At 38.2% G+C, this 12,083-nt stretch overlaps 2 protein-coding genes across 2 annotated transcripts; both read right to left on the reverse strand.

Moving 5' to 3' along the window:
* Positions 1 to 553: 553 nt before the first annotated feature.
* Positions 554 to 7,112, reverse strand: LOC124869008 (keratin, type I cytoskeletal 13-like). The gene is made up of 9 exons (XM_047366710.1): positions 2,828 to 7,112; positions 2,603 to 2,685; positions 2,303 to 2,459; positions 1,785 to 1,832; positions 1,473 to 1,586; positions 1,255 to 1,380; positions 927 to 1,147; positions 799 to 815; positions 554 to 712 (listed from the first exon to the last, which is right to left on the reverse strand). The coding sequence occupies exons 1-9, from the start codon at positions 3,104 to 3,106 to the stop codon at positions 642 to 644; spliced, it is 1,116 nt and encodes a 371-aa protein (XP_047222666.1). The 5' UTR covers positions 3,107 to 7,112; the 3' UTR covers positions 554 to 641.
* A 134-nt stretch (positions 7,113 to 7,246) lies between these two features.
* LOC124869007 (keratin, type I cytoskeletal 50 kDa-like) lies at positions 7,247 to 11,534 on the reverse strand. The gene is made up of 8 exons (XM_047366709.1): positions 11,120 to 11,534; positions 10,895 to 10,977; positions 10,582 to 10,738; positions 9,817 to 9,978; positions 9,599 to 9,724; positions 7,634 to 7,854; positions 7,492 to 7,502; positions 7,247 to 7,398 (listed from the first exon to the last, which is right to left on the reverse strand). The coding sequence occupies exons 1-8, from the start codon at positions 11,474 to 11,476 to the stop codon at positions 7,322 to 7,324; spliced, it is 1,194 nt and encodes a 397-aa protein (XP_047222665.1). The 5' UTR covers positions 11,477 to 11,534; the 3' UTR covers positions 7,247 to 7,321.
* Positions 11,535 to 12,083: the final 549 nt, after the last annotated feature.

Genomic DNA, 12,083 nt, shown 5'->3' on the forward strand with positions numbered 1-12,083 from the left:
GAAGATGCTGGCTGAAGCAGACAATACTCCAAAAGCAACATAAAAATCCAAATTAGTTTACAAATGCACTAAGAGGAAATATCTTCATTTTGCAGACATCTTCTGTGGTCTGATAAAACAGTTTGGCCATAATAACCATTGTTACTTTTGGAGGAAAAAGCCCAAACATTGCAAGCCTGTGAACAACACCCCAACTTGGAAGTATGGGGTGGCAGCATAATGTTGTATATTTGTTTTGGAGCAGGAAGGACTGGTGCACATTGCAAAATAGATGACATTAAGAAAGTACATTATGCTCAAGACATCAGTCAGGAAGCTGAAGCTGGATCAAAACACTAAGGAAATGTATGTGAACCTCTGAATGTGAAGAACGTTAAATACACTTATCAACAACTCCTTTCCTATTATTCTTACAAATGTAAATAATTTAGGAAGTCTTGACAAACATGAAATGTTAATATGTGAACTAAGATTCTGGTTTAATGTTGTCTTTTTTAAGGTGTATTTAAATATCTTGTTTCAACTAGACAGACAGACACAAAGGAAACATCAGTTTCACTGAAGAGTCTTTATTGAACTTTGCTGACTCCTGTTTCTTTGAATTCAGTTCCTTTGTTTTTTTTTTCTTGGTCTGATCCACATCAACGCTTAGAGGAGTCAACCTTTTTTCCATCCACATCCGTCTCCCGCACAACAACGGTCTTTGTAATCACTGAAAAAAGTGGAGAAATAAGATTTATTAATATTTCCACAAAAGAATAATATTTTCATATTGTTGAAAACATAACGGTTTCTTGCCTTGTTTTGAGCTGCCCCTGAATAGGAATGAAAAGAAACATTAGTTCACGTTTAGTTAATTCTCATTGTACTCATAATGTTCTTATTATCTGTAATATTAGTTTATATGCATCTTCACCAGCTCTCACCTGTCATCCTCCCCATCGAGCAGCCTCCTGTACTCCACAATTTCTGCCTCCAGACGGGTCTTGAGGTCCAGAAGTGTGCCGTACTTCAGGTTGTTTTCATTGATGCTGGCGGTGAGAAGTGTCATCTGAGCTTCCAGGCCTGTGACCATGGACTGGAGACCTGCCAGCTGTGCTGAATAGCGTTCCTGAGTCTCTCGCAGAGTTGCCTCTAGAGATGATTTCTGTTGTACAGAAATTGTGCGTTATTTTTTAAATGTTTTGTGCATGAAAAGATAAACTGGATGATGTGTTGGTGTAAACATATGACAAGTAAGGGGGGTAGACATACCATACTCAGATGGGACTGCTGTTCAATCTGAAGTGTCTGCAGGATGCTCTTCAGTTCTTTAATCTCAAGACGAGAAGCCTCTAGACTGGTTGAACGTACTTCTGCTTCCTTCTCCACCACTGTAATCTGGGCAGAAACACAACATTTACAATTATTACTACTTCAGTCGCTTCTTGATAAGTTCTTGTAAGACTAAGAAATGTAAATTCATGTCTCACCTTGTTCTGATACCACAACTCCAGCTCCTTGCGTTTCTTGGCAATAAGAGCCTCATAGTTCTCCCTGATCTCATTCATGACCAGGTTCAGGTCTATAGGAGAAGGACCGTCAACCTAATAAATCTTATAAATCTAATAAATTTTATTAGATTCCAGTGAAACTGAGTCAAATTGTCAGAACTGTTACTAGCGTCTGACCTAGTTCTGGTACCACACCTCGAGGTCCCTGTGGTTCTTGGTAATAACACCCTCGTAGTGCTCTTTGATCTCTGTCATGATCTGGTTCAGGTCTACAGGAGAAGGAGCGTCCACCTCCACGTTAACCTGGCCGGCCATCATGGTCTTCTGCATACCCATTTCCTGCAGGGGGTAAAGGGTGATGTTTCAGTCCCTTCATTTTCTTTCTTTACTCTAATTGAGTAAATTGCTGCTGTACTGTATTGCGTGGTAGGTTTTTGTAACTGTGGGATACATGTCTTGGTGTCTGTGTTGGACAAACAACAGCAATGAGCTAATGAAGTAAGAGGACAATGCACAGAAACGAAAAGAGAGAAGGTGGCAGTACTGAAAAAAGCCTAATGTAGCAGAGCTTTTCATTTAACCTAACATTTCTTCTGTTTTACAGGGGGCAAGAAGGAAGTCGTGCGCAGTATGCTTAGTGCACAACAGAAGACGATGTCACACTTTAGCTTTATTTTGTAAAGAGCAGCTACTAATAATATGAATGGATCTTGAACCCAGTTTCATTAATCACAAAAGAGAGAGTAGTTTCTGTGCAGACCTGGTGTGGCCAAACAGGGTTTTGTCAATGCCTCTCAATTTTCTTTTACCTCCTCGTGGTTCTTCTTCAACGTGATGAGCTCCTCCTTCAGGGACTCGTAGTGATTCTCTAGATCCTTTCTGGTCAGATAAAGATTGTCAAATATTCTCCTCAGTCCAGCGATGTCACCCTCTACAGCCATCGTCATGCTTAGCTCGTGCTCATACCTGAAAAGGTTTTACAAGGAAGCGCTGAAACAGGTAAGAGAGGTTTCAGGGCCTCATTACGAGAAGAAATTTACAGTTAGGCATGAGTTCACAATGTGATGCATGAGTGAAATATTACAACAGTAGCAGGGGAACAAACTCACTTCATTTTAAAGTCCTCAGCGGCCAGTTTTGAATTGTCAATCTCCAAGTAGATCTTAGCGTTGGAAGTGGAGGCAGCTCGGATCTGAGGGTGAAAAAAATCTGTAAAAACACAACCTAGCTTTTATTTTTTTTCCATTTAATATAAAGATACAGATACTGAAAAACCTGTAAGTTTCTGAAAGAGATCATGTTGTGATGCAACCTTCTGGATGTTTTCCTCTTACCTTATCCTGCAGGTTTGCGATGGTGGCCAAGTAGGCACTGTACTCATGGGTGATCACAGTTTTGCTCATGTACCACTCACTGATCTGCTTATCCAGACGTTCGTTCTCCTTCTTCATTGAATGCACCTTCTGAATGTAGGAGGCCAGACGGTCATTCAGGATCTGAAGCATAGCCTTCTCGTTGGCATCAACGTGGAGGTCAATATAGACATAGACATCTTGGAGAGTCTGAATCTGAACCAGCAAGGATAACTGGAGATGATCTGCAGTACAAAGCATCACTGGACCTCTCTGGTTATATACCTGTCACAAAGAGCAAAGAGGGAAGGGCCTGGAAGTTTAGAAGAAGGGAGGAATGCTGCTGAAAAGATAAATGCAAACTACTTAGACTTTTAGGCTTGGCAGTACTATTAGCTAAAGGTGCAGTTGGTACTCATTGCTCATTAGCAGGAGCTAACATACATGTTTAGGAACCTTTTATGTTTATTATTTGGTTTTTTGCAGTGCTGAAAAGTGTTCTAGAGATGCAAGGATTATCCTGGATGCTCTGAACAGGAGAAATGAATCCATGCACTCCTCAAAGACATTATTCTGTGGGTTTTGTTATGTCAAGAACTGCTACATGTAGACTGTGAAACCTTAAATGCTAATTTCTAGTCAGTCAGAAATATAAATGTGTAAAAACAAAACAAAAGACAAACGATCTATGTGAGTTCCTATTATATAGTAATAGTACAACATCACAGTATTTTTAAGTCAGTCACTGGTTTTGATTTCGGTGTACCAGCCTGATATTTTTAATGACCCCATGTGGACTTCTACTGCAAAGGATGTAACTGCTAAACATATATATGGCATATGTGTTGTGAGGATACAAGCATCACACCAGCACCTAGATGTGAACATTTAGCTAAATTAATGTTCTCACATTGATATTCTTTAAGATTTAAAAGAATCTAATAAAAAGGACTAAAATCTTCTCTGGAGTTTAGTCTGAGAAACTGTAATAAAGTTATCGGCCCCAGTAGTGGTGTGTGCAGCGCTCATTAGCTCTCGCTTATTGCAGTGATAATAAGCAAATAGTGGCCTCACTGATTTCAACAAATCAGAGACAAAGATATTTGCTCGTTAACGTTTAGAAAAATATTAACAAATATTAAACATGCAAGTGATATAGATGTTATTGTCTAAATACAAGTGTGCAGATGTTAGCTTTTAGCTGAAAGAATCTGCAGGCTTATGAGCAAGAAAATCATACTCCATAAGATCATTTTGAGATTGCAGTAGACATTAAAAGTGGTAGGTTTAGTATGAATTGCTAAAACCACCTGTAATAGTTATCTTACACTATTTAACTATTTTGCTTGAATTGTTTATTGTACATAGCTACTAGTTTATATATTCTACCAATAATTCTAATTTCCAATGGAAGTTGAATAATTTTAACTATTTATCTTTAGATGTAAAGATGCCAATCCTAGAATATCTTTTTAATCCAATGTTCTAATGTTTTTACTAATGAAACAGTTTTGATATTTTAGACCAGCTGAAGGACTGTCTTTGCAAGATCCCCAGTCACACAATAAACCATACACAATGCCATATACACCTAAGATCCATTAAAAATAAGCTGTTAGAGGCTTAATCACAGTAAATTAATTTCTCAGATTTTATTAAAATTGTTTTGCTATTTGAGACGTTTATGGTAAAATGTGTGATTTCTTTAATACAGCTCACAATGAAGATTGTTAGATGTTATTCTAAATTATATTTTATTGCTCTAGATATTTGTCTGGAAAGATTAAGTCCCCTTCGTGTTGTGGCACAACATATCCAGGATGCTTTGCTATTCTTCCTATGTAATCATTTCTATTTCAGTCAGATGTCAAACTGATGAACAGGGTGAGGCCAAACTGAAGTTCCTAGAATGTTCTTTTTATTTCCAAAATGTTCGGCTCCTACAGCACAGGAGAGGACACCTGACACCACAATATGTGAAAGATTTCGTGTTATATAGATCTGAGCATCGTAATGAAATTAAATTAATACCTAAAGGTATTCAAACCACCCCTATTCCATTTCTTATGGAAAATGTACACTATTGCGGTTTATGATTACATCTCAAAACTGTAATTTAATGCCAAAACTTGGTAGAAATGATTGACATTTAAATTAGAATGAAGGTTTGACATTCACTCTCTCTAAAGCCTCAAGCACACTTCAGTCATCTAACTTTATTATCATGGCAAACTTGTAACACAACTTTCTATGTTTCATTGTTTTCTTTTTTTTTTCCCTGCTTGAGGTAATAAAATTCTACCTGAATCTCCTAAAGTACAAAAACACCCTCAGGAGTTACTGTCAATCCTGTAGGGGAAATACAGTAATATTCAATATATTACATTATGCGTTCCGATGAGGCTTGTTTGTCAGATTAAAAGTACCTTTAAAAAATAACAATCTTTAAGCAGGTATTAAACATGCATTTCATTAAGCTCACATTGTTGTGAAAAAAAGAAATTCGATTTGTCTGATGTAATTTTCTAACCTTAAATGTTATGTTTTCATGAGCTTTGAGCAAAACCTCATCATAGTTAACAGAAATAAGGGCATGAAAACATTAGACCTTATGTAATTAATCTATATAATGTGTTTCACTAATTGAATCGAGATACTGAAAAACTAAAATTTTTTATAATTAAATTTATTGTGACTGGCTCTGTCTATGAAATTGTGCAAATTCCTACATTTCTTTTTCCCTTCAATACATGAAGTAACTGCTTCATTTCTGCACTAGATTCACGATGCAGATTGCATTAAACACATGCTGGTACAAACACATCAATAAAGACCAGCAGATGCAAGCAATATGTGTCTCTCTTTGCTATAGGTCATGGTGGTCCTCTCACGCCAGGTCCTGACCTGAGGAGGCACTCCTCAAAATTTTAGGAGTAAGATCTGAGGATTTCATTGAGGAAAATAGATTTTCCCCACCTATTTTAGGTGCAGACGTATCTTTGCATGTACTTTAAAAATGAGAAGAACAGCTAGGCCTTCTTTTAATGACTCCAGTAGACACATGCTCTCTGAAGTAAAGATCAGGCTTCTCTGCCTGGCAATCCAGTGGACCAGTCTGGGTTTGGCAGGAGAACAGCACTTACCTGACTGCATCATGTCTGGTGTAGAGTTTGGTGAAGAGGAGGAAGTTGGGCTCAGCTCCTTGGTTCAATTCAAACAAACTCTTAGAGCCTCAGCATTTTAAGATATTTTGGAAATGTTTCTACTCCAAATTTTGTGGGAACAGTTAGGGGATGGTCCCTTTCTGTTCCAAAATGTCTGTGCACCAGTTCACAAAACAATGTCCATTATATTCTTATAAACACAGTCCTAAACCTTGTGGAAGGTATCTTCAGAATTCAAAAATAGCTGAACCTATTATGGCAAAGGCTGGGCTGATATATTAAACTCTATGGATTTAGAAAGAGTTCTCGTTCAAGTTCATGTGTACATGAAAGCAGACAAGCAAATACTTTTGTCAGTATGGTGTATGTGCATGAATTTATCTGCTTTTAGCGATGCATATGGTGAAATGTCTCCATGGCTGCAGGTATGCTGATAAATTCTCTGATTATATGTAGATGGTATCAGTTAAGAAGAAGAGGAGATGATGCATATTTAAATAGAGCTCTGCAGAGTGTACTTCTATTGGCCATGCATCTCAATCATCCCATTCTCTGCACTTACTTCCTCTTTTTCAAAGACCGTATTCTGAGATGTGGCTGTGATTGTTATTTTGTCATTTTCATGTGTGATTCCGATCATTTTGACCAGGTTTTCAAGATAAATCTGATGTTTGCATATTAATATAAGCAAACAATAATAGGTCAAGTATGCACTCAAGTCTCAAAGTATGATTCTATGCCTGTTCTTTTTGGTGGTCACATATAAATACTAATTGACAGGACTTTTTGTTTGCCTACATGACCCCAGCTCTACTAACTGACCCCAGATGTCACAGCACATCACTGCTTTAGGATCAATTATCCAAATACCCTAATTATTATAAGATGAACTTGTTTTAGGAGGGAACTGCAGTACATAGAGAAAATGTATGCATACATGAGGTCAGTCTTTTAAAATGAGCACAGAGGGCCTTTGCCAAAATTATTTTTCTTTTGTTTTTTCTTTAGTCAATTAGTGAGTAAGTCCAAGGCCTCAAGAGCGGTCCCCTAAAAAGAGTGACAAGAGTGCAGAGCTGACCAGTCTTTATCCTGAATGTGACACTACACAAAGATTTGTTGCGGTGCACAAAGCTTTGTTTATAATTGTACAGACAGAGGGGTTAAAATAACGAGTGAAATAATCCTTCTATGTTGTTTATGTTGTTTTTTTATGTGTCTAACAAATACACATGGAACATTAATTCTGCAAGATCTTTATTGAATTTTGTTGTTTCTCTCAAATTCGTTTTACTTGATCTGATTCACATCCACATTAACTCTTGATTGTGGAGGACTCAACCTTTTTTCCATCCACAAATGTCTCCTGCACAGTGATGACCTTTGTAATCACTGAAAAAAGTGGAGAAATATGATTCATTATTACTTTATATTCCACTTAACTATGATATTTTAATAAAACTGAGAGGAAGAAATGGTTATTACCTGTTTTGGAGCTGCCATTAGAAAAGAATTAAAAAAAGTTCACATTTAGTTAAATTCTCATTTTACTGACATTGTTCTCATTATCTGTAATATTAGTTAATATTGCATTTTTGCATAATAATGCATATTTTCCCGCTCTCACCTGTCATCCTCCCCATCGAGCAGCCTCCTGTACTCCACAATTTCTGCCTCCAGACGGGTCTTGAGGTCCAGAAGCGTGCCGTACTTCAAGTTGTTTTCATTGATGCTGGTGGTGAGAAGTGTCATCTGAGCTTGCAGGCCTGTGACCATCGACTGGAGACCTACTAGTTTTGTTGAGTAGCGTTCATGAACTTCCCGCAGAGTTGCCTCTAGCGATGATTTCTGTTGTAGAGGGTACAAAATGGAAAGATAAGTTAAATGATGTGTTGGTGTATGCAATAATATTTTAACAGCTGCTGTTACTCATTGCAACTAACAATACAATGCAACATACCCTAATGGAAACTTGCATCATCAACTAACTTTGTCACAAAAAAAACTGTGCGAGTTTTATAACTTATGTAAAAATGTTGCATATTGCATCCGTCTGTCTTTTTAGACCGAGTTGACATTGGTGCATACAAAGGTTTGCCAATGTAGCTACCAAAAACAACATGAAATGTCTCTACCTATTCTACTTAAGTTCTTATTAGGATTTTAGTGCATAAATAAAATTTGCATTTTTCTTGGAAAAGTAAAAATTAAATTAAAATAAAATATTTTTGCCTGCTGTTGACTGTGAAGATATAATGTTAATAAAAACGTTGGTTTACTATCTTTACATGTTGGCATGTTTGCTTATTGTCTTCAAATCATAATGGAGTTTCAATGGTTTATTCTTGGCGTATTATTGTTTTTTTCATTTATGAATAACCCATGACAAACTATTCCAATCCAAGCTTTTTCAGTTCCATAGTTATGACTCTGTAATTGTTTGCTCCACACCAAACATATTTTTGACAGTGTAAAAGCACAGCTTTGTTACCTACAACCTGTTTTAAATGTAGAGAAAATAAAACTTCTTCAGTACTTTTTCAGTACAGAAAAATAAAGTCTGCCCTGACTGAGAAAGTTTTAATGAAGAGTTGTCATCAAAATTGTAGGTGTTTCATATATGTTTAAGATTTTTAAGAAGTGCATTAATTATGCTTTAAAAATGATGATTGCATCATGATTTTTATCAGAAAAGAGATTTTCTTTTCTTTTTATGCAGAAGTGAAACTAGTAGGATCAACCTTTTTGCCTGTTATTGACTGTGGAGATGTATTGTAGATCAGGAGTGCCCAAGTTCAGCTCTCTAGTACTACCACCCTGCAACTTTTAGATGCATTCCTGCACCAACACACATACCTCATATGAATAAATTCCCTCATCAGCCTTGAGTCATTCACTCTGAAGTCACTCTGCAGAGCCTGGTAGTGAGCCACATGTAATCACCTGAATGAATCAGTGTTGGAGAAAGGATGCATCTAAAAGCTCCAGGATAGCAGCTCTTGGTGGACTGGACATGGGCACCCCTGCTGTAAACAAATGCATTGACTTGTTGTTTTTGCATGATGGATATTGTATATCGTGAGGCACATTTCCTCCTCATCATTGTCTGCCTTAAAAATGTAAATTATTTGCTTTTTGCCTCAGTCGCTGGGATGAGTTTATACAGAAAGCTTTTCCTTCTTAGTTACCATCCCTTTTGGTAGGAAAACAATGAAGACACAATCTTCATTTAGTGCAGATTTTAAAAAAAGTAGTTTCAAGAATAAGAACTGAAAAAAGGAATTTTGGGGTTTTTAGCACCCGATGCCTGGGAAAATGTGTACTTTATCTGCAAAACTTTGTATCCCAGAATAAATGTTCAGCTCTGGTGAAAACTTCGGAGGCTAAGCTAATTTTGTGCACATGTTTTTAGGTGTGATTTTTACTACTGCGTTGTATCTGTGATCTCAATGGGACAGACTTGGTTATATTAAGGAAATCAATAAATTAATTAATGAAGACTTTATGCATGCTGAATTTCAGTTTTCTACACCATGGGCTGATATGGGACATCTAAAGGTCCATATGTGGGTGTCATAGAGGTTAGACATACCATGCTCAGATGGGACTGCTGTTCAATCTGAAGTGTCTGCAGGGTGCTCTTCAGTTCTTTAATCTCAAGGCGAGAAGCCTCTAGACTGGTTGAATGTACTTCTGCATCCTTCTCCACCACTGTAATCTGGGCAGAAACACAACATTTACAATTATTACTACTTCAGTCGCTTCTTGATAAGTTCTTGTAAGACTAAGAAATGTAAATTCATGTCTCACCTTGTTCTGATACCACAACTCCAGCTCCTTGCGTTTCTTGGCAATAAGAGCCTCATAGTTCTCCCTGATCTCATTCATGACCAGGTTCAGGTCTATAGGAGAAGGACCGTCAACCTCCACGTTAACCTGGCAACCCATCTGGGTCTTCAGCAGAGTCATTTCCTGCAGGAGCAACATTTCAGTAAGGCATATTAATGTTATGGGTTGGACAAACAACAGCAATGAGCTAATGGAGGAGGAGAAGAACGCACAGAAATGCAAAGAGAGAAAGAGGAGGGGTTCACCTCCTGGGAGAAGCCAAATCTGTTTGCTTAAACTAATATGGTATTTCTTCTCTTTTATCAGTTTATGTGTAATTTGGTTAGCACATAATAGACAGAAAAGTTTGAGTGAAACAATTTGATTATTCAGCTGATAGCTGCTGAAAAAATGGATAATGGAGAACTCAAATAACTTATCACACATGAACCTGAATACTTCTCAGTTTTGGTCTGTTGTCTTTAAACAGGGTGTAGACCAGGGGTCTCCAGCTCCACTCCTTTAGAGCTCCCATCATCCAACTTCCAGATGCAACACACCTGAATCAAATGGTTGAATCACCTCCTTAATATGTCATCACGTTTAGCAGAGGCCTGGTAATGAGCCATTGTTTTGATTCAGGTGTGCTGAAACATGAATGCAATGACATGCTGTCACATCAGTAAATGTTAAAGCTGTTAAACTTCTTGCTCTTTCTGGGGTTCTTGATTTTCTTTGCAGCCTTACCTCTTCATGGTTCTTCTTCAAGAAGATGAGCTCGTCCTTCAGGGACTCGTACTGACTCTCCAGATCCATTCTGTTCAGATTGAGATCATCCAGCACCTTCCTCAGTCCAGCGATGTCACTGTCTACAGCATGCCTCATGCTTAGCTCGTTCTCATACCTGAGAAGATTTCACAAAGAAGGGCCGAACAGGTCAGAGATGTTTGTGGGCCACATCACAAGAAGAAGTTTGCAGTTAGGCAAGAGTTCAAGCTCTGATGCATGAGTGAAATATTACAACAGTAGCAGGGGAACAAACACTTAGAGAAAAACTCACTTCATTTTAAAGTCCTCAGTGGCCAGTTTTGAATTGTCAATCTCCAAGTAGATCTTAGCGTTGGAAGTGGAGGCAGCTCGGATCTGAGGATGAAAAAAATCAGTAAAAACACACCCTAGCTCTTATTTTTTTTTCATTTAATATAAAGATACAGATACTGAAAAACCTGTACATTTCTGAAGGAGATCATGTTGTGATGCAACCTTCTGGATGTTTTCCTCTTACCTTATCCTGCAGGTTTGCGATGGTGGCCAAGTAGGCACTGTACTCATGGGTGATCACAGTTTTACTCATGTACCACTCACTGATCTGCCTATCCAGACGTTCGTTCTCCTTCGCCATTGAATGCACCTTCTGAATGTAGGAGGCCAGACGGTCATTCAGGTTCTGAAGCATAGCCTTCTCGTTGGCATCAACGTGGAGGTCAAGCCCGTCGGTGAAGTCTAAACCTCTTGATGAGTAGTATGAGTGGCCAATCAGCGGTGTGGAGATGCGGGTGTCATAACCCCCTGCGCCACCATAGACACTCATGGTCTTCTGGCCGACGAACCTCTGGCTGTAGGGTCTGGAAGTGAAAGACATCTTGGAGAGTCTGGATCTGAACTTGCAAGAATAACTGGAGATGATCTGCAGTGCAAAGCATCACTGGACCTCTCTGGTTATATAGCTGTCACAAAGAGCAAAGAGGGAAGGGCCCGGAAGTTTACATGAAGGGAGGAATGCAGCTGAAAAGATAATACCCAACACTCTGCTATGCAAACCTTGGGCGTAGAGTCTGATTCCTGATTCCTAGGGTAGGGCGTAGGGTCTGATTCCTATCTTTTCAAGTCAAACTTGTGATTCCACATTTTACTTTGGCTCAATATTTTAAAAATATATTTACAGACATTCTGCAACAAACCTGTGATGGCCATTCATTTTGTGTCCATCAAACCATTTCTCTGTGGATTTGACTAACATCATTATCCAGCTGAATGACCCAACGATGGCCCATTTTCATATTTTTGTCCAGGAGTATACTAGTTTTTTTATTTATTTTTTTATTTAAAATACCCTGGTTTTTCAAAGACTTTGTGATGCCATACACTCTTAACAAGGTTTCCACGGCCTGTGGAAGAGAAGCTGACCCACAGCAACACAGATTATCCACCATACCTAAAAATAGGCTTGAGGTGTTTTTCCACATATT

The sequence above is a fragment of the Girardinichthys multiradiatus genome, chromosome 5, assembly GCF_021462225.1.
Source record: "Girardinichthys multiradiatus isolate DD_20200921_A chromosome 5, DD_fGirMul_XY1, whole genome shotgun sequence".
Classification (NCBI taxonomy): Eukaryota; Metazoa; Chordata; class Actinopteri; order Cyprinodontiformes; family Goodeidae; genus Girardinichthys; species Girardinichthys multiradiatus.